The 23,450-nt window shown below is 41.4% G+C and overlaps 1 protein-coding gene across 6 annotated transcripts in view; it reads right to left on the bottom strand.

Annotated features, from left to right (window-relative positions):
* Positions 1-1,300: 1,300 nt before the first annotated feature.
* Positions 1,301-23,450, bottom strand: part of phf21aa (PHD finger protein 21Aa) — a 406,388-nt gene continuing 384,238 nt past the window's right edge. For 2 of the 6 annotated variants that reach the window (XM_063062211.1, XM_063062213.1), the window contains exons 16-17: positions 11,043-11,146; positions 1,344-4,099 (exon numbers count right to left, since the gene is read on the bottom strand). In XM_063062211.1, the coding sequence (XP_062918281.1) occupies positions 3,881-4,099; positions 11,043-11,146 (323 nt within the window). In that variant the 3' untranslated portion in view covers positions 1,344-3,880. Of the gene's footprint in view, positions 4,100-11,042; positions 11,147-23,450 lie in introns of all 6 variants that reach the window. The other 4 variants (XM_063062216.1, XM_063062214.1, XM_063062212.1 and 1 more) reach the window with 4 other exon arrangements.

Consider the following 23,450-nt stretch of genomic DNA (forward strand, 5'->3'; position numbering starts at 1 on the left):
AACCCTCATTTACCAAGTGGACCATCTCTGATTTTGTGCTCGATTTTCATCACTTCAGGTGGCAGACTCATCGCAAGTTTATTACACAAGCCCAATGCCATCCATTCCAACCTCAGTATTTATTTCTTCCATTTCACTTACTGTTGAGAACTCTATTAAAATTAAAAGGGTACTGACGAAATGTCCTAAGACATTTTACATAAGCATTAACCCTCCCTTCCTTATCTGCGTGGATGCAAATGCAATGTGCTAAATGCTTATGTAAATTGAATGTAAATTTTGCAGTTTTCTACAATACTTGTGGGCGATCCCTGTGTCCTCTGTTGATTACACATCTGACCAGTTGACTTGGCAAATTTGAATCTGGCAAACAACCATTCAAAACACATGACCATACAATAATTTAAGTCTTCAGCATGCATTGGGTGCTACTTCAGTTTGTTTCACATCTGCACAAGGACATATTCCATTCTGCAAATTCATTCTGATGTCATTCTTAAATGCCATACTTGACTGAGGATTGATGCTCAGTATTAAAAGTTTATCTGAAAACTCCCTGATCTTAGGTAAGATTTTCTTGGATCTTAGTTAAATTGCTTTCTTAATAACTGCAAGAACTTCCCACAGATTCCTGGCAATGAACTATACAGTATCTCATTTTTTTTAAAAAACTTGATATTGTAAATTTCAAGAACAAAATCTAATAATTTAGACTCATGAAAATATTTTGGCATGACTAACACTGTGTCTTCAAAAGTGACCAGAAATGTACTGTATAAATTAATACTTCTTATTCGATAATAATATGAGAAAAGGGATGGGATTTTGGGAAGATGGGAATAGGAGAGGAGGATTGTTTTTAACTGATTAATTATCTCATATTAATACAAGTTGATGCTGTTAGTTCAAGCTTAAATATCACAACATGAATGCAGGTTCACCAAAGGAAATTACAGTTTGTGATGAGACAAAAAATGTATTAGCAGCAAATACCATGTAGTCACAATAATCATATTCTCAATGCCAAATTATTATTCTAATGAAAAAAGTTAAGGTTGTGGAATAAAGAGAATGATGGAAAGGGATTCTCTTTATTCCAGTTTTATTTTTGATGTGAATATTAATAGTTTACTTTGCCAATTTTGCCCTTTGTGTTTTGCTATACAGTGTCATTAAGGTTCAGTTATCCAAGCTGGCAGAAGGTGAATATAGAAGGTATTACCATCCAAAAGTTCATATATTTCAAATATCCAGAACTTAGTACTTTTTACATGAAGTCTCCAGGAAATTAGAAATTTCACCTGATTTTCTCTCCCAATCTTAGTGTGCCAAATATTGACGTGCGCCTTTCCAAGCACCAATCAGCAAACTCGTATCTGATCAGACTTGTCATTGTTGGTTTTACCAGACAAGTCATGCAGGAGACTTTAGAAGATACTCTAGGTGACATTGTGAAATTTATTTACGACAGTGATGAACAATGGAACACAAAGAAATGACAATGACTTCAAAAGTCACGAACTCAAGTGTTTTCCAAAGGCAATGTGAACGGAAACATAAGTTTTTGTATGTTAGCAAAGCATAACAATTTATAGCTTTAAACTCACAAACAGCCATTAATTGCTGTATGTGACAAATAGTGTACCAATAAGAAATGGTAGTAAATGTTAAATTAAGGGCTAAATATGACCAGGACATACTGTAGTAAAGAAAGGCAAGTAATATACTTTGATAACATCTCCATTCCCACCAAGCAAAAAATCATGACAGTCTCTTTGAAACTGAACCAAGGTCAATTAAGAAAGATTATGAACATTGGTGGCTTCATAATTGACTCACTGCAGTTACCAAATGACATTATGTATACAAGGTTATTTTGGAATATTTATAATTTTTCATATTAATTTAAATATCATTTTCCAGCTTATTCTCAAATAGGCATTATAATCGGCAGAACAGAACGTCCTAATAAAGGCAATAGAGACATTTACTGACAGGTTTGTCCTGACTGAGAAGAAAAGGAAGAATAAGTATCCATTTTCATGCAGGAATGTTGAGGGAAGCACTGCTGTTATGAGATACTGTAAAGAATAAAGAAATAAAGATTTTGGGATACATCCAGAAATGCTTCTGCAACCACTTTTTTTTTATTTAAATTACTATTCAGCTTTCACCAATGAATATTTGGTTGCAAACCAAATCAGAAAAAAATCTTTTGGCTTTGAGATAGATTTTCTTCATGTTTATGTTATTTTTATAAATTGCAATGAGTATCAATTCAATGAAAAAATATCTTTAATATGACTAATGTTCAGAATTGGGTTTAAAAACTTTGTAAAAGACCAATACGAAGTAATGACAGAAAATCACTATCTTTGAAGAGAACTCCTCCCTCCCCTTCTTCCCAGAAAAAAAATGTTCTGTACATGCACCATTGTCAGAGTGGGTAGGCAGCAATCAGGAAAATTCAATTCTTCACATAACTAGTTCAGAAGAAACTCCTTCTTCCATCTGCCATGTTGTTTGGTTAGTAATTACAAATATAAGTATAAATGGCTGAATTTTTCACTGAGTGCCAAAAGTAAAGGCAAGCACACTCTGATATGTTAAATTAAGTACAACCAACATTAAATATTAATGCAAATATAAATTTCCATTCTGGCTGTACTTGCACAACAAACAACAGACTTACTCCTTTTTCTTTACATAACTGAAGACCTATGACCATTTTACTTAACTGATCTCATTACCTGTTCAATCCACTTTTCATGAAGTCGGAAATAGTAAGAACTGTAAAACTGTTCCAGTATATTCCCCAGTAAACTGAAGATCATTCCCTGCAGGTTCACTATAGCTTTTGGCAGTTCAGACAATAGCAGATGTTTTTTTACACATACAGAGAGTCAAAGAAAGTGTGAGGGGGTGTGCGTGTGTGTGTGTGGAGGGGTGTGTGCGGGAATGTGCGCGTGCAGGGAGGTGCGCGTGGGTGGGATGTATATATATATAATATATATTTGCATTTTTATATATATATACAGAATCTGCTCAACTTCTAACACTTTGTTTTCTATAAATCACATCATTAGGAAACAAAAGCACTCAACAATTTTCTTAGCTAATTTGTTTAACACTAGGAAGACCTGAATATTTCCCAAACCTTAAACTCCCCCAAAATCTCAGGACAAATTCAGTCTGCCCGCCTTGTGTCTTTCCAGTGCCCAAGACACTGAAACAACTACTTGTACAATGAACAACCACATGACATTTTAAAATAAAGTTAAAAAGAAACACTCTTCATCAAAAGCCATGCATGGTTTTGGTGCCACCACATACCCTCCAAATAATAAACCTCCATTTGTTTTTTTTTGTATTTAAAACAAAATAGTAATATCATTGTACTCTGTGCTGTGCCCATTACGCAATGTACCTGTCTCGGATGAACTTCTGATTCTGCCTTTGCTACTTCAGTCAATGACTGGAACCAACATATTCTCATGCCTTTCAACTTCCGCATTCTGCACAATGTTTCCCCATCATACTGAATTGCATTAAATATCTGCTATTCTGCTCAAGCAGTCCTGGACTTGAGAATCATGAATGCAATCCATGACCAGGGCAGATCATTAAGTCATGACCATTGCTTTCTACCTATTTCCCTGAAGAGTAGACAAACTAAAAACCAAATTGGCAGCAGCAGGCACACACTGGTATTTCACTTGGCTTGACGCTGGTTCTTACCAAGCTGGCGCTCCCAATGTGGATCTATAAGAACAAAATCCAGCACAGAATCCCCCTTCAATTGGCAAGTCAGGAACAACCTGTCACAATTTTGTTCCCAGAATGGTTTGTAAATTCTACAGTATCTAGTCCTTTCTCTCAGCTACTTGGTCTCTAAATTACTGTCACAGTTCACTGGTGAAGGTTCAACGGTGGGAGCATTCATATAGTCTGTGGGGTTGTTGACAGCCTCATCTGTTGGTGAGTCACTTTTTGTGAGCTGTATACCCTGGATCAGGTGTATTAGTCGTTTTACTTTTTCCAGCGAGGATTGCATATCCTTCTGCCGAGCCAGCAATGTGTTCTTAGTCTCCATACACTTCTAAAGAAAAAGGAAAAACCTCTTAGAAAAAAGTCATCCATTTTACTGAAAGGCATATTGATTCCATTTCCCCTATAAGTTTTAAATTTCCAATTCCCCAATTTGGGAGACTCCACATTTATCTTTTTGCTAGTCTACACCAAACACCCCCATGGTACCAAATGAAATTCAGTGGTATAAGTCTGAAATTGCCCATTTCAGTTGAAACACAAGTAACAATATTACATTAAATGTAGGAAGATTTTGGTGCTTTGGAAAAATAAAGTGATTTGGGGCTCATAAGTTCAAGTGCATAAGGTGCAGTTAGTGTCTAGCAAAAAAGATCATAAAACTCATGGACTACTTAGTTTATTGCCAGAGATAGAAAAGGTAAAATTTTAATAAAACTAGTCAGAATAATATTGTGCATTATTGTAGAAAGGATAAGGCAGCAATACAACACATCTAATGCAGATTCACTAGATGCTGTCTCAGCCAAGTGCAAATACAGAGATTGAGATTATTGTTGTTGAGGTGATTCAGGATCTCAAAATTTCATAGAGGCTTAATGAAGTCAATCAAATGTTTAACTTGTTTATATGAGAGGCACTGATCGTGTGGATAGTCAGAGGCTTTTATTCCACGCAGAGAGTGGTGAGTGCGTGGAATGGGCTGCTGTTGACGGTGGTGGAGGCAGAAACGATTGGGTCTTTTAAAGAGACTCCTGGACAGGTACATGGAGCTAAGAAAAATAGAGGGCTATGGGTAACCCTGGGTAATTTCTAAGGTAAGGACATGTTCAGCACAGCTTTGTGGGCTGAAGGGCCTGTATTGTGCTGGAGGTTTTCCATGTTTCTATATCTGGAAAATCTGGAAATACAGACTGAAATAGAAGATAGAATTGCATAATTAATATAATTAAGTCACTAAACATAACTGACTTTTATCCATGGATAATAACATATTTTCATAGTCATAATAATTACTTTGATCTTCATCTCGGACTGTTTGAAAGCAGTCTTACATACTTTTATTTTTCACTTTGCACACGAGATGCCTACAATTTTTTTTTAAAACATAAATCACCATTGGCAAGGGCAGTATTTATTGCCCATTCTTAACTATTCTTAAGAAGGTGGCAACTACATTTTTAAATTATTATAGTTCTTCTACTGAAGTTATCTGCATAAGGATAAGGAGTACCAGGATTTAGACCCAGTGATAAAAAACATCCATGCATGGATGTGCCTTGGGGAGGAACTTGCAGGGTGATGATGTTTCCATAAGCCTACTCCCCTCATCTGGCTTGGTGGGATATGTTGCTGGGGAAACCTAGGCAAGTAACTACAGGCCATTTTGTAGCTTGCACATATTGCAGACACAGTGCACCAGCAGTGGAAAGAAGGGATACATTAAATGTCATATGTCCATCCATTCCATCAGTCTATCTGTATTATCAAGTCTACCAATATCCTCCCCGTTCTTTACTGATTTCCAACTTATGGCTCCTCAGCAACTTCTGGAATGGTGCTTTATACACCAACATCCAAGTCATTAATATGCTTCAAGAAAACCAGCAGTCTTAAACTGACCTTCAGAAAACATCACTGCAACTTCTTCATCAAGACTCTTTCCTGTCTCCAAATCAAAATTATATCCAGGCTGTCACAGGCCATTTTATTCCATTGACTAACAAACTAATCACATTGCACTTTATCAAGTGCCTTCTGAAACTCTAGAACATTAATTGCAATAAATCTTCTGCTACCCTGCAAAATTCAATGAAGTTGCTGAAATAAATTTTGACTTGTGTTGACTTCCTTTCACTTGCACACACCCATCCAAATAATTATTAACAGAGTCTCTGATTGTATTTGCATACTTCTCTACTGCTGAGGTTAAGACTATAGCCTGCAGTTCCTTTCTCATCTTACAGACTACTGACCAAGCTCTCCTGTACACTTTGAAAGCTTGGTGTACTATTCTGAAAGCAGGTCTATTTTCTGCATGGTTTATATTTATCGTCACATTTATATTTAACCAGCAAAATAATTAGAAGAATAATATTGTAGGATCTTTTTCTCATTTTTTTTGAAGAAAGAAAGATTGGTTAAAAAAAAATCATGCTCTAAAAATAGAATCCCAGAGCATTTGTCCATTCAAAGTACATTTATATACAATTATGTACATCTCATCATTCTGAAAACTATTCCATATTTTGTTCCAAACCATGTGATAAGAAACATAAAATAAAGTTAGTTAATGCATGCAAACTTCATTAAGTGAACTGAGACAAAATTTCCTTGGAAACTTCACATTATTCACATTATGTGCTATGCATATATCTAATCAACTATACAAACCATAGAATGGTTCACTGAATCATATACAATTTATAATGATTCGGAACAAAAAGGCTGCGAGTGGAATGGCTAAGAATTTCCGGAGCGAAGGCATTTTACTACTCGGGGTAAAGAGAGGGAAGACTGCACAGGCGTATGATGTCAGCCAGCAGAGTGGGAAAAGTTTAAAAAGACTGCCATATCCAGTGGGCAGTAGAGTGATGGTAATGAGGCGAAGTAGGTTTACCTGTGTTAACTGCAGAAAGGAAGTATGTGTGTGAGGCTGGTTTTCTGTAATCGGTGTCAGATGTGGGAGGTCCTGCAGCTCCGAAGGGACCACATTAGGGAACTGGAGATGCAGCTCAATGACCTTTGTCTGGTCATCGAGAGCGAGGAGGTGATAGAAAGGAGTTATAGGCAGGTGGTCACACCGGGGCCACGGGAGACAGACAAGTGGGTAACAGTCAGGAGAGGGAAGGGGAAGAGTCAGGTACTAGCGAGTACCCCTGTGGCTGTACCCCTTGACAATCAGTATTCCTGTTTGAGTACTGTTGGGGTGGGAGGGGTGGGGAGACAGCCTACCTGGGGGAAGCAACAGTGGCCATGCCTATGGCACAGAGTCCGGCCTTGTGGCTCAGAAGGGTAGGGAAAGGAAGAGGAAGGCAGTAGTGATAGGGGACTCTACAGTTAGGGGGTCAGACAGACGACTCTGTGGATGCAGGAAAGAAACTCGGATGGTAGTTTGCCTTCCAGGTGCCAGGATCCCGCATGTTTCAGATCGCGTCCACGATATCCTGCAGTGGGAAGGAGAACAGCCAGAGGTCGTGGTATATATTGGTACCAATGACATAGGTAGGAAAAGGGAAGAGGTCCTGAAAACAGACTACAGGGAGTTAGGAAGGAAGTTGAGAAGCAGGTCCACAAAGGTAGTCATCTCGGGATTACTGCCTGTGCCATTATGACAGCGAGTATAGGAATAGAATGAGGTGGAGGATAAATGCATGGCTGAGGGATTGGGGCAGGGATTCAGATTTCTGGATCACTGGGACCTCTTTTGGGTCAGGTGTGACCTGTACAAAAAGGATGGGTTGCACTTGAATCCCGGAGGACCAATGTCCTGGTGGGGAGGTTTGCTAAGGCTACTGGGGAGAGTTTAAACTAGAGTTGTTGGGGGGTGGGAACCGAACTGAAGAGATTGGGGAAGAGGAGGTTAGCTCACAAATACAGAAAGCTTGGAGACAGTGAGTGAGGGAGGATAGGCAGGTGATAGAGAAGGGATGTGCTCAGACTGACAGTTTGAGATGTCTCTATTTTAACGCAAGGAGTATTGTGAACAAAGTGGATGAGCTTAGAGCGTGGATCAGTACTTGGAGCTATGATGTGGTGGCCATTACAGAGACTTGGATGGCTCAGGGACAGGAATGGTTACTTCAAGTGCCTGGTTTTAGATGTTTCAGAAAGGACAGGGACAGAGGCAAAAGAGGTGGAGGTGTGGCACTGTTGATCAGAGATAGTGTCACGTCTGCAGAAAAGGTGGACATCATGGAGGGATTGTCTACGGAGTCTCTGTGGGTGGAGGTTAGGCACAAGAAGGGGTCAATAACTTTACTGGGTGTTTTTTATAGGTCGCCCAACAGTAACAGGGATATCGAGGAGCAGATAGGGAAACAGATCCTGGAAAGGTGTAATAATAGAAGAGTTGTCGTGATGGGAGATTTTAATTTCCCAAATATCGATTGGCAATTCTCTAGAGCAAGGGGTTTAGATGAGGTGGAGTTTGTTAGGTGTGTTCAGGAAGGTTTCTTGACACAATATGTGGATAAGCCTACAAGAGGAGAGGCTCTACTTGATCTGGTATTGGGAAATGAACCTGGTCAGGTGTCAGGTTTCTCAGTGGGAGAGCATTTTGGAGACAGTGATCATAATTCTATCTCCTTTACCATAGCATTGGAGAGGGATAGGAACAGACAAGTTAGGAAAGTGTTTAATTGGAGTAAGGGGAAATATGAAGCTATCAGGCAGGAACTTTGAATTGTAAATCGGGAACAGATGTTCTCAGGGAAATGTACGGCAGAAATGTGGCAAACATTCAGGGCATATTTACCTGACATTCTGCATAGGTACATTCCAATGAGACAGGGAAAGGATGGTAGGGTACAGGAACCATGGTATTCAAAGGCTGTTGAAAATTCAGTGAAGAAGAAAAGCTTATGAAAAGTTCAAAAAAACTAGGTAATGATAGAGATCTAGAAAATTATAAGGCTAGCAGGAAGGAGTTTAAGAATGAAATTAGGAGAGCCAGAAGGGGCCATTAGAAGTCCTTGAGAAGCAGGATTAAGGAAAACCCCAAGGCATTCTACAAGTATGTGATTAGCAAGAGGATAAGATGTGAGAGAATAGGACCAATCAAGTGTGACAGTGAAAAAGTGTGTATGTAATCGGAGGAGATGGTGGAGGTACTTAATGAATACTTTGCTTCAGTATTCACTATGAAAAAGGACCTTGGTGATTGTAGGGATGACTTCCAGTGGACTGCAAAGCTTGAGCATGTAGATATTAAGGAGGAGGATGTGCTGGAGCTTTTTGAAAGCATCAAGTAGGTTAAATCGCCAGGACCAGATGGGATGTACCCTAGGCTACTGTGGGAGGCGAGGGAGGAGACGGCTGAGCCTCTGGTGATGGTCTTTGCATCATCAATAGGGACGGGAGAAGTCCTGGAGGATTGGAGGGTTGCAGATGTTGTTCCTTTATTCAAAAAAAGGGAGTAGAGACAGCCCAGGAAATTATAGACCAGTGAGTCTTATTTCAGTGGTTGGTAAGTTGATAGAGGAGATCCTGAGAAGCAGGATTTATGAACATTTGGAGAAGTATAATATGATTAGGAATAGTCAGCATGGCTTTGACAAGGGCAGGTCGTGCCTTACGAGCCTGATTGAATTTTTTGAGGATGTGACTAAACACAATGATGAAGGAAGAGTAGTAGATGTAGTGTTTATGGAATTCAGCAAGGCATAATAGTAAGGTACCCCATACAAGGCTTATTGAGAAAGTAAGGAGGCATGGGATCCAAGGGGACATTGTTTTGTGGATCCAGAACTGGCTTGCCCACAGAAGGCAAGGAGTGGTTGTAGACAGGTCATATTCTGCTTGGAATTCTGTGACCAGTGGTGTGCCTCAAGAGATCTGTTCTGGGATCCTTACTTTTCGTGATTTTTATAAATGACCTGGATGAGGAAGTGGAGGGTGGGTTAGTAAGTTTGCTGATGACACAAAGGTTGGAGGTGTTGTGGAGAGTGTGGAGGGCTGTCTGAGGTTACAGTGAGACATTGATAGGATGCAAAACTGGGCTGAGAAGTGGCAGATGGAGTTCAACCCAGGTAAGTGTGAAGTGGTTCAGTTTGGTAGGTCAAATATGATGGCAGAATATAGTATTAATGGTTAAGACTCTTGGCAGTGTGGAGGATCAGAGGGATCTTGGGGTCCGGGTCCACAGGACGCTCAAAGCAGCTGCGCAGGTTGACTCTGTGGTTAAGAAGGCATACGGTGTATTGGCCTTCATCAATCGTGGAATTGAATTTAGGAGCCGAGAGGTAATATCGCAGCTATATTGAACCCCGGTCAGACCCAACTTGGAGTACTGTGCTCAGTTCTGGTTGCCTCACTACAGGAAGGATGTGGAAGCCACAGAAAGGGTGCAGAGGAGATTTACAAGAATGTTGCCTGGATTGGGGAGCACGCATCATGAAAACAGGTTGAGTGAACTCGGCCTTTTATCCTTGCAGTGACGGAGGATGAGAGGTGACCTGATAGAGGTGTATAAGATGATGAGAGGCATTGATCATGTGGATAGTCAGAGGCTTTTTCCCAGGGCTGAAATGGTTGCCACAAGAGGACACAGGTTTAAGGTGCTGGTGAGTAGGTACAGAGGAGATGTCAGGGGTAAGTCTTTTTTAATGCAGAGAGTGGTGAGTGCGTGGAATGGGCTGCCAGCAACGGTGGTGGAGGTGGATACGATAAGGTCTTTCAAGAGACTTTTGGATAGGTACATGGAGTTAAGAAATATAGAGGGCTATAGGTAACCCTAGTAATTTCCAAGGTAGGGATATGTTCGGCACAACTTTGTGGGCCGAAGGGCCTGTATTGTGCTGTAGGTTTGCTGTTTCTGTAACTCCGGTGGACTTTCAGCCCATCTTGTCCATGACAATTGAAGAAGTGCTACCAACTTAATCCCATCTTCCAGCACTTGATATGTGGCCATATATGTGACATCAAATCTTAAAATTTTAAACTTAAATGTTTGATAAATAGCAATGGGAAGGAATAAAATCTGAGTGTCCGATTCATAGGCTGCAATCTCTCCATTCATTTTAAAGTTGGTATTAAATCAATTCCTGCTGGGTAGGGGATAGAATTTTTTTTGGTTACACACTAAAATGATTCATGGATTGAAGCACTGCAGCTTAAAATGCTTATGACTAACATAAGATGTAATTTCTTTTCTCCAAAATCTGCCTCACAAGCATGAAAAACACTACTCTGTTACATCTCAGCACACTTAGCATGATGGTTTACAGGTTTATGCCAGGGCAAACTGCTCATATCTTCAGAGCTGATTTACTCACCGTTATGGAGTTGCTCAGCTGTTTAACTTTCTGTTCCAACTGTTCTCGCTCTTGCTTTAGTTCTGCACTCCATTTTAACAACTTTTGTTTTTCCTCTTCTTTTGCTGGAAAATAGTGAAATTTTCAGAAGCTAAATTACACAAATCCAATGCTCAAAGAATTTCACCAATACTCGTCCAAGAATGCCTCACAACTGAAAAATGGGACAAAGTGTGGAGGTACCATTTTCATCTAAAATCTTAAACAAGGGGGATATTGCACACCTTTCAATTTTCCTCAGACAACTTTTGTTCTTATGTTTTTGATTGTACATAATAATCTAGTGATTTCATACAATGTAACACAAAGTATTTGCTCTATGAAGTTTCAGCTAGGGTGTTCAAACTTAATTTAAAATAAAATCTTCCTTCACAAAAACTTGGCAGAATTGCCACAGAAGCAGTTAAAATCATGCTCGGCCTTCTGGGAAGAAGCAATCAACATCCATGGTGCCGCAGGCACAAACTTAACTACCATATGGAAAGAAATGTGGAAAGCATCCAACACAGGGATCACTGATTTCACAGCAGTGATCCTTGGCATCGACCTCCCTGAAGATCACGATGTGACCAGGGCACTTTATTTTTCTATATTGCATCTCAGGAAGCTGTTAATTGGATTAGCATAGTGGAAGTGCAGATACAAGGAATTTCATTCTATATGATAGAAAAATTAAATGAAGAACTCTTGACAGACACAGAGCAAAGTTTCCTTCCCCCTCTTCTGTTTTCTAGCAAAACGAATCATGTTGCATCTCTGATAGCCAAAATGATTTTCCTAACAAGTTAGACAATCAGTTATACAGCATGGAAAAGAGAATCTTTAGTCCAACTTGTCTATACCAACCAAGTTGTTTAACTGAGCTGGTCCTATTTGTCTGCATTGCCCCATTCCCTCTAGACCTTTCCTATTAATGTACTTGTCCAAATGACTTTTATAAATTGTAATTATACCAATCTCTACTATTAGCTCACTCCTATACTCACCACCCTCCATATGAAAAATGTGCCTCAAGTTCCATCTAAACCTTTCCCCTTTCATTTTAAACCTCTGCCCCCTGGTTTTGAACTCTCTTCCCTTGGTAAAAAGACTGGCTATTCTCAGCTTATAATTTTATAAACTTGTACAAGATGACCCCTCAGCCTCCTACACGTCAGGGAAACAAATCCTAGCCCATCTCACCTCTCCTTGTAACTCAAATCTTCCAGAATTGTATGTCTTTTTTGCACCCCTTTCAGTGTAATGGCATCATTCATAAGCAAGGTGACTAGAATATGCAGTATAGATCAAGTGGATAGCCAGAGACTTTCTCCTTGGTGTTAGCCATTTCCACCCTGGGAAGATTTAAGGTGATTGCAGGAAACAACAGGGGGATGTCAGAGCAAGTTCTGTACAGTGACTCTGTAGTCCTTCTGTACGTCTGATTTTTGAATTTTCTCCCCATTTAGAAGATAGTCCATGCCTTTATTCTTTTTACCAAAGTGCATGATCATACATTTCCCTACATTATTTTCCATTCGCCACTTCTTTGCCCAGTAAGCCAATCTGTCCAAGTCCTTTTGCAGACACCCTGCTTCCTCAACACGACCTGCCCATCCACCTGTCTTTGCATCATCCTCAAACCTGGCCACAAAGCCATTAATTCCTTATTCCAAATTACTGACCTACATGAAAAGCAGTCCCAACACTGACCCCAGTGAAACATCACTATTCACTAGCAGTTAACCAGTAAAGACCCCCCTTATCCTCACTCTTTGTCTCTTGCCAGTCAGCCAATCTTATATCCATGCCAGTACTTTTCCTGTAATACAATGGACTCTTATCTTGTTAAGCAGCCTCATGCGAAGCACCTTGTCAAAGGCCTTTTGAAAATCCAAATAAACAACATCCACCAACTCCCCTTTGTCTATCCTGCCTATTATTTCTACAAAGAATTCAGGCAAGATTTCCCTTTTAGAAATTCATAAGACTTTGATCTATTTTATCAAAGCCTCAAAGCCTCATTCTGAAAAATAAACTCCAACTTCTTTCCAACCAGTAAAGTCAGACTAACTGGCCTATAACATCCTTCCTTCTATCTCCTTCCCTTCTTAAAAAAGTGGAGTGACATTTGGATTTTTCTAATCCTCAGGAACCATTCCAGAATTTAATGATTCTTAAAAGATTATTACTAATGTCTCCACAGTCTCTTCAGTTATGTCTTTCAGAATCCTGGAGTGCAGTCCTTCTGGTTCAGGTGACTTATCTAACTTCCAGACTTTACAGTTTTCCAAGCACCTTCTCTTCAGTAATAGCAACAACACCCACTTGCTATATTTTTTGCCCTTTCTTTTGCTTTGAAAAACACAAGAAAATTTGCAAATGCTGGAAATACAAGACAACTCACACAAAATGCGGAGGAACTCAGCAGGTCAAGCAGTTGATGTTTCTGGCTGAGACCCTGATGAAGATGCTGACTTTGACTTCACTTGTCAGCCATGGTTAAATACTTTAGAATAGCTTCCTTTAGAATACTTCTTCATCTTTGCGATTTATCTATCTTGCGCCTTCTGAATTTACCCCAGAAACACCAGCCATTGTTGTTCTGCTATCATCCCTGTTAGTGTCCTCTTCCAATCAGCACTGGCCAGCTCCTCTCTCATGCCTCTGTAATTCCCTTTTCTCCACTATAGTACGGATACATCTGATTTTAGCTCCTCTTCTCAAATTGCAGGGTGAAAAAACTTGTATCAATGAAGGATGCTTGACAGTTGCGGCAGTGCTTGAATGCTATCACCTCTATAAAATAAAATCAAGCAACAGAGACAACAGGGATTTGTTTCCAGATGAACTCAATGTCTTCTATACTCGCTTTGAACATCAAAACAAGGAGGAACCATCACGAACTCCTGCAGACCACAATGATCCTGTGATATCAGTCTCTGAGGCCAACATGCGAGCAGCCTTCTGGAGTGTGAAGCCACAAAAAGCATCCATCTGAGATGGGATACCTGGTCAAGTACATAATACCTGTGCGGATCAACTGGCTGGAGTGTTCACTATGATCTTTAACCTCTCCCTTCAGCAGTCTGAGGTACCCACCTGTTTCAAGCAGACTTAATTTATACAGTGCCTAAGAGGAATATTGTAACCTGCCTCAATGACCATTGTCCAATAGCACTTACATCCACAATGATGAAGTGCTTTGAGAGGTTGGTGATGAAACATATCAACTCTTGCCTGAGAAGCCACTGGATCCACTCCAATTTGCCTACTGGAGCAATAGGTCCACAGCAGGTGCTATCTCATTGGTTCTTCACTGAATCCTGGAACATCTGGACAGCAAAGATGCATACATCAGGGTGCTCTTTATTGATTACAGCTCAACATTCAATAGCATCATCCCCTCAAAATTAATTAATAAGTTCCAATACAGGTTTCCCCCGCCAACCGAAGGCAGAGTGTTCCTATGAAACGGTTCGTAAGCCGGAATGTCGTAAAGCGAAGAAGCAATTACCATTTATTTACACTGGAAACCCAAAAATAACCTACCAAATCATGCCAAATAATACATAAAACCTAAAATAACAGTAACATACAGTAAAAGCAGGAATGATATGATAAATACACAGCCTATATACAGTAGAAATACTTTTCTACAATCAATGCCGCACTGTTCTCCGTAGTGAAAATCTCATGCAAGCGCTCTCGGCAAAAACACGGCAAGCGCTGTTGGCAGAAACACTCTCTCCAGTAACCTTTAAGCTATGAAGCTGCCAAATCATACCAAATAACACATAAAAATACACAGCCTATATAAAGTAGAAATAATGTATGTACAGTGTAGTATCACTTACGGGAATCGGAAAGACAGCGCCAAGCACACTGACGATGGTGTGTTAAACGGCTGAGTTGGAGGTATGGGTGGTGCCGTGGCCCCCAACCTCTGGGCCGCCGACCAATACATTGCCGTGAAGCATGCAGGAGACAAGTGGTAGCCGGAACGCACCCAGCACATCTTTAAGAAAAAAAGCCGTAATAAACAAGCTAATTGATTACGTGCTGGGCGGCACCTAATTAATTAGCTTATTTTGGCTTTTTTTCTTAAAGATGTGCTGGGTGCGTCCCGGCTACCGCTGAATTATCCGCGGTCCGGGGGGCGGGGTGGTTTGTTTCCATCAGGGCAGGCAGGCCATCTTCTTCTATGTCTGCCTGCCTCGATGTCGAAGGTCGAGGTTCGTCGTCTGCTGTGGCTGATGTGGAAGGCTTGCTTGATGTGGACTGCTTAGACTCGCGCATTTTTCTATCATACAGTTCTTTGTAAACCATCATACAGTTCTTTGTAAACCATGCCCTAAAGTGACGTACCCTTTCAAAATTAAAGTCGTACTTTATCATTGCAGTGAAAATCTCATGCAGTTGCTTCACGTTCAGTTCCTGGATGACTTCACTTTCGGTCCGTTCGCTACTGCATTCGGTTTCGATTGTTATCCTTTCCTCTTCCAATTGCATCAGCTCTTCATCTATCAGTTCTTGGTCATGCGATGCCAAATCCTCTTCAACATCACCTTCGTCAACTTCCACAAGCCAACCTCACTTTGTCCTTACTTCGTTCACCACGATCGAAACGCTTAATAAGTGTAACACCCTTACGAGCTCTTTCAGGCTTCTCGGATATCTTAGAACTCATCTTGCTAAGGGCAGCTCACAGGCACGTGTTTAAGCAATGCCGGCGAGAATGCAGTTCCGAATCCGGGGGAGGTGCGGCTGCTCGGGGTGCGCGGCGCGTTGCTTTTTATCACGCGCTGCTTTTTTTCCTAACAGTGAAAACACCTTCTGTTAGTGAAAACAGGGAACTAATGTAGGTCTTTCGTAACAGTGAGTTTTCGTAAACTGAACGATCAAAAAGCGGGGGACACCTGTACTTTCTCGTGCAATTGGATTCTGGATTTCCTCACTTGTATACCCCAGTTAGCTGGATTGGCAAAATCTTCTCCACAATCTCTCTCAGCACAGGTGCACCACAAGACTGTGTGCTTAGCCTCCTGCTCTACTAGCTTACACTTATGACTAAGCACAGCTTCAGTGTCATATTCAAGTGTGCTGTTGACACCATTGTCATAAGCAGAATCAAAGTGGTGATGAATCAGCATATAAAAGGAACACTGAAAATCTGACTGAGTGGTGCCGCAGCAACAACCTTTCATTCCATGGCAGCAAGACCAAGAAGATGATTATTGACTTCAGGAGGAGGAAACCAGAGATCCATGAGCCAGTCCTCAGCAGAGGATCACAGGTGAAGAGGGCCAGCAACTTTAAATTCCTTGGTATTATCATTTCGTAGGACCTGTCCTGGGCCCAGCATGTAAGTGCAATTATGAAGAAAGCACTCTACTTCCTGAGGGGCTTATGAAGATTCAGCATGACATCTAAAACCTTGATAAACTTCTAAAAAAGCATGCATGACAGTATATTGACTGGCTGCATCACAGCCTGGTATGGAAACACCAGTGTCCTTGAACAGAAAATCCTATAAAGAGTAGTCGATATGTTCCAGTCCATCCTGGGTAAAGCCCTCCCCACTCCCGAGCACATCTACAAAAAGAATTGTTGCAGGAAAGCAGCGTCAATCATCAGGGACCCCAACCCCACAGATCATGCTCTCTTCTCACTGCTGCCGTCAGGAAGGTTTTACAGAAGCCCCAGGGCTCACAACACCAGGTTCAGGAATAGTTATTACCCCTCAGCCCTCAGGCTCTTGAACCAAAGGGGATAAACTATACACAACTTCACTCACCCCATCATTCGAGTGTTCCTACAACCTATGGACTCACTTTCAAGGACTCTTCATCTCATGTTCCTCAATATTTATTGCTCATTGATTGATTGATTGATTAATTTATTTATTTATTCATTCTATCTTTCTTTTTGTATTCACACAGTTGGTTGTCGTTTGCACAATGGTTGAACCCCCGAGTTGGTTTGGTCTTTCATTGATTCTATTATGGTTGTCATTCGATTCTGGATTTATTGTGTGTGCCTGCAAGAAAATAAATTTCAGGGTTGTATATGGTGACATGTATCCCTAGTTTGACAATAAATGCACTTTGAACTTTGAATTTTATCATATCATGATCACTGTCACCCAAGGGTTCCTTTACCTTAAGCTCCCTAATCAAACCTGGGTCATTACATAATACCCAATCTAGAATTGCTATTGCCCTAGTGGGCTCAACTACAAGCTGCTCTAAAATGCCATTTCATAGGCACTCAACAAATTGCCTCTCTTGGGATCCAGCACCAACGGGATTTTCCCAATCTACCAGCATTTTGAAATCCCCCATGATTATCACAACATTGTCCTTTTTACATGCCATTTCTACTTCCCATTGTAATTTGTCCCCCACATCCTGGCTACTGTTTGGAGGCCTGTATATTATTCTCATCAGGGTCTTTTACATTTGCAATTTCTTAACTATCTACAAGGATACTACATCTTCCAATCCTATATCACCTTCTTGTAAGAGTTTGATTTCAATTTTTACCAACAGAGCCAACCCAACCCCTCTGCCTACCTGCCTGTCCTTTTGATACAATGAGTATTCTTGGATGCTAAGCTCCCAATAATCTTCCTTCAGCCACGACTCAGAGATGCTCACAACATTATACCTGCCCAGCTCTAACTGCGTTACAAGATCATTTACCTTATTCCGTATACTGCGTGCATTCAAATATAATACCCCCAGTTCCGTATTCATCACCCTCTTTGATTTTGGTCTCCTGTTATGCTTTAATCCATTCCAATAACTGCAAATTTGCTTCATGCTCTTCCTCACAGTCTCACTACACACTACATTTAGTTGTATACCATCTGCCCCATGCTCAGCCCTATCCGGTTCTCAATCCCCTGCCAGATTAGTTTAAGCTCTCCCTAATAGCTCTAGCAAACCTGCCCTCAAAAATATTGGTCCTCCTCAGGTTCAGGTGTAAGCTGTCCTTTTTGTGCAGGTTACCTTCCCCAGAAGCTATTTGAATGATTCAGAACCTCAACCACTGTCCCTGCACCTATTCTTCAGCACACATTAATCTGCCAAGTCATCCTATTCTTACCCTCATTGACCTATGTCAGGATGCTGTTTATTGACAACAGCACAGCACTCTTATCAGTTCTGATAGAAAAGCTCCAAAATCTGGGCCTCTATACCCCTCTCTGCAACTGGATCCTCGACTTAACTGGAAGACAGGATCTGTGTGGATCGGAAATAAAATCTCAACCTCACTGACAGTCAAGACTGGCGCATCAAAGAGATATGTGCTTAGCCTACTACTCTACTCTTTCTACATCCATTACTGTGTGGCTTGGCACAGCTCAAATGCCATCTATAAATTTGCTGACGACACAACAATTGTTGGCAGAACTTCAGATAGTGATGAAAAGGCATACAGGAGCGAGATGAATCAGCAACAATCTTGCACTCAACATCTGTAAGATCCAAGAACTGATAGAAAGGGTAAGCTGAGGGAATACACACCAGTACTCATTGAGGGATCAGAAGTGGAAAGAGTGAGCAATTGGGCTGGTAGTTTCAGTTGGGCTGAAGAGAACATGGTGGCGTGACGCAGCGTGCAGCAGACACTCCGGTAATGAATATCTGTTACTTGACAAGTAGGATGCCGTGCACCATCCTGACTTGATGGAGACGGATGTGAGAAGCACAGAGGAACATCTGGTGAAACTTCTGAAGTGCCTGTTTCGCTGCTGCTGCTACTGTGCGATCCAGAATCTCCAGAGGGGAAGGCCCTGAATCCTCGGCTTTGCCTGTTGCTTGGTGGCTGGGGCCGGGGCCGGGGTCGAAGCTCTCGGCAGAGATGGTGCTCGGTGTCGGAGGCTCAAAGTTTTCGGATGGACTCAGAGTCGGCTGTGGTCGGGTGCTTCCAGGGTGCTGCATCGGCAAGTTTGCAGCGCTGGAGGTTCACGGCAGGAAGAGTTTCTTCCTTTTACCGTCTGCGTGAGATGATGGGGCTATTGGGACTTTGAGACTTTTTTTTTTACCGTGCCCATGGTCTGCTCTTCATCACATTACGATATTATTTTGCACTGTTGTAACTATATGTTATAATTTTGTGGTTTTTGTTAGTTTTAGTCTTGGTCTGTCTTGTGTTTCTGTGATATCATACTGGAGGAACATTGTTTCATTTCTTAATGCATGCATTACTAAATGACAATAAACGAGGACTGAGTGTCCTCATAATCTAAAAAATCTAATTTCATGCCCCTAGGTGTCAATCTGAGAATCTATCCTGGGCCCAACATTGATGCAGCTACAAAGAAAGCATGATAGTGGCTATATTTCATTAGGAGTTTGAAGAGATTTGTAATGTCAAAGACACTCTCAAATTTCTACAGATTATTGTGGAGAGCTTTTGAGCTGGCGGCATCACTGTCTGCTATAGGAAGGGGGGGGGGGGGCTACTGCAAGGATTGAAATAAGCTGCAGAGAGTTGTAAACTTAGTCAGCTCCATCATGGGCACTAGCCTCCAGAGCATCCAGGACATCCTCATGGAACAATGTTTCAAAAAAGTTGCATTCATCATTAAGGACCTCCAACTCCCAGAACATGCCTTGTTCTCATTGCTACCATCAGGAAGGTGGTACAAGAGCCTGAAGACACATATTCAACAATTCAGGAACAGCTTCTACCTCTCTGCCATCTGATTTCTGAATGGACATTGAACCCATGAACACTAACTACCTCACTACTTTTTAATTTTTTTAAATTTTTATACTACATATTTATTTTAATGATTTTGTACATACAGATAGACATACATACACACACTGTAATTCACATATTTTTTTCTCTATTATTATCTATTGCTGCCACAAAGTCAACAAATTTCATGACACATGACGGTGATGTTAAACCCAGTTCAGATTGGCATGTGCACAGGCAGCAATCCAGAGATTATAATCTAGGAGATCCCACTTTGCAGATTTTTGCCTATCTATATTCTCTCTTCAGGATCTCATCCCTTTTCTTATCGATGTCACTGGTACCAATATGTACTATGACTTATGGCTGTTCACCCTCTCCCTTTAGAATACTGTGGAACCAATCCAAGACAACCTAGAGCCTGGCACCTGGGAGGCAAAATACCATCTGGATGAATCTTTTACATCTACCAAATCTGGCTTCTGGTCCTCTAATTATGGAATCTCTTATCACTACTGCATTCATCTCCTTCCCCTTTCAAGCCACAGAGCCAGACTCAGGGCCAGAGACCTGGTCGCTGTGGCTTCCTTCTGTAGGTCATTCCCCCATCCCACCCCAACAGGATCCAAAGCGGTATACTTATTACTGTGTTTGAGCAGCCACTCTCCTTGGAAAGCTGTGCTGCTACGTTTGAGTGGCTTTTCTCCTTGGAAGGCCGCGCAGCTATGTTTAAGCTATCACTGTTCTTGGCATACTGAGCAGCTTATTTCGAGTCACTCTCCTCGGAAGGCTGCTGTGTTCGAGTGGTCACTGAGATTTATGTGATTATTAATGTGGATTGTCGTTCTTATTGACCTTCTTCAGTTTTCTGCGTTTTCCTTCTTATTGCCGATTGGCAAATTTGGAACTGTGAGACTTGATGTCCTTGTTGCTGTTTTCCAGGTGGGTGATATGTTAATTTTTTGTGTGAGGGAGGGGGTTGGGAGTTTAGGGTTTGCAAATTTTTGTTTCTTTTTCTTTTTTTTGTACAGGGTGGGGTTGATATCTTTCTTTTAATGACCTCCATGGTTTTTCTTTGCTTCATGGTGATCCACAGAAGATGAATCTAGAGTTGTATAATGCATACAAACTTTACTAATAAATTGAACTTCTGAACCTTTGAATTGAGGGGAAAGGCCACAGGAGTACTCTGTACTGGCTACCTGTTCCCTTTCCCTCTCCTGATACTCCGATAGTCACACAGGTAACTGCGTCCTGCAACACAGGGGTGACTACCTTCCTGTTAGCTCCTATCTATCACTCCTCATATTCACATATAAGCCGAAGGTCATCCGGCTGCAGCACCAGCTCCTTAACAGTCTCTAAGGAGCTGTAGCTTGGTGTACTTTGTGAAAATGTAGTTATCAGGGAGATTGGCGGTCCACCCAACAGCCTAATTACAGTGGGATAGAAGTTGTTTGAGTCTGTCCGTATGTGATTTCAGGCTTTTGTATTTTCTATCCAATGGAAGAGGAGAAAAGAGAGAATGTCTGGGGTGCGTGGGCCTTTGATTATTCTGGCTGATTCAGCGAGGGAGTGAAAAGTATAGACAGACTCCATAGAGGGGAGGCTGGTTCCCATGATGTGCTGAAACCTACATGACACCTGAATTCTCATCCAAATCATTAATATAAATGAGAAATAACAGTCTACTATGTGGTGCTGCTTCTGGAAGGCTATTTTAAGAGCATTAAAACAATTCCGATTGAAGTTAGAGACAGAATCAGATGCATGTCAGCTCTGGCAGGGTTTGCAGTCCATTACTTCTTAAAAAGCAAAACCTAACATCATGAATGGCAGTGATGCCTCACTCCTAGATGAACTCAATGCCTTTGATGCAGACTTTGCAAGGAATCTTTGACCAATCTATTGGAGTTTTTCGAGGAGGTTACCAGGAAAGTGGATGAAGGGAAGGCAGTGGATATTGTCTACATGGACTTCAGTAAGGCCTTTGACAAGGTCCCGCATGAGAGGTTAGTTAGGAAAATTCAGTTGCTAGGTATACATGGAGAGGTGGTAAATTGGATCAGACATTGGCTCAATGGAAGAAGCCAAAGAGTGATAGTAGAGAATTGCTTCTCCGAGTGGAGGCCTGTGACTAGTGGTGTGCCACAGGGATCAGTGCTGGGTCCATTGTTATTTGTCATCTATATCAATGATCTGGATGATAATGTGGGAAATTGGATCAGCAAATTTGCTGATGATACAAAGACTGGAGGTGTAGTAGACAGCGAGGAAAGTTTTCAGCGCCTGCAGAGGGACTTGGACCAGCTGGAAAAATGGACTGAAAAATGGCAGATGGAGTTTAATGCAGACAAGTGTGAGGTATTGCACGTTGGAAGGACAAACCAAGGTAGAACATACAGGGTTAATGGTAAGGCACTGAGGAGTGCAGTGGAACAGAGGGATCTGGGAATACAGATACAAAATTCCCTAAAAGTGGTGTCACAGGTAGATAGGATCGTAAAGAGAGTTTTTGGTACATTGGCCTTTATTAATCAAAGTATTGAGTATTAGAGCTGGAATGTTATGTTGAGGTTATATAAAGCATTGGTGGGGCCGAATCTGGAGTATTGTGTTCAGTTTTGGTCACCAAATTACAGGAAGGATATAAATAAGGTTGAAAGAGTGCAGAGAAGGTTTGCAAGGACGTTGCCGGGACTTGAGAAACTCAGTTACAGAGAAAGGTCGAATAGATTAGGACTTTATTCCCTGGAGCGTAGAAGAATGAGGGGAGATTTGATAGAGGTATATAAAATTACGATGGGTATAGATAGAGTGAATGCAAGCAGGCTTTTTCCACTGAGGCAAGGGGAGAAAAAAACCAGAGGACATGGGTTAAGGGTGAGGGGGGAAAAGTTTAAAGGAAACATTGGGGGGGGCTTCTTCACACAAAGAGTGGTGGGAGTATGGAATTAGCTGCCAGACGAGGTGGTAAATGCGGGTTCTTTTTTAACATTTAAGAATAAATTGGACAGATACATGGATGGGAGGTGTATGGAGGGATATGGTCCGTGTGCAGGTCAGTGGGACTAGGCAGAAAATGGTTCAGCACAGCCAATAAGGGCCAAAAGGCCTGTTTCTGTGCTGTAGTTTCTATGGTTTCTATGGAAGAAAAAAAACTACACCTGTGCGAATCCCTGGAGCATCTGATGACCCTGTGATCTCTGTCCCAGAGGCCAATGTCAGAACATCTTTCAAGAGGGTGAACACTCGCAAGTTGTCAGGCCCTGATGGTGTACCTGGTAGTGCACTGAAAACTTGTGCCAACCAAGTGGAGAGAGTGTTCAATCTCTCACTGCTTGCAGTTAAAGGTTCCCACTTACTTCAAAAGGGTGACTAGCACACCAGTGCCCAGGAGCGGTTTTCGTTGCCCCAACAACCATTGCCCAGTTGCACTCACATCTACTGTGATGAAGTGCAAGAGGTTGGTCATGGCTAGGATCAATTCTTGCCTAAGCAATGAGCTGGTCCCAATGCAATTTGCTTGTCGGCATAATAGGTCTACAGTGGATGCAATCTCACTGGCTCTCTGTGGCCTTGGATCACATGGACAAACAGCAATACCTGTTGTCAGGTTGCTGTTTATTGACTACAGCTCAACATTCAACACAATCATACCCTCAGTTCTTACCA

The sequence above is a fragment of the Mobula hypostoma genome, chromosome 11 (genome assembly GCF_963921235.1).
Source record: "Mobula hypostoma chromosome 11, sMobHyp1.1, whole genome shotgun sequence".
NCBI lineage: Eukaryota > Metazoa > Chordata > Chondrichthyes > Myliobatiformes > Myliobatidae > Mobula > Mobula hypostoma.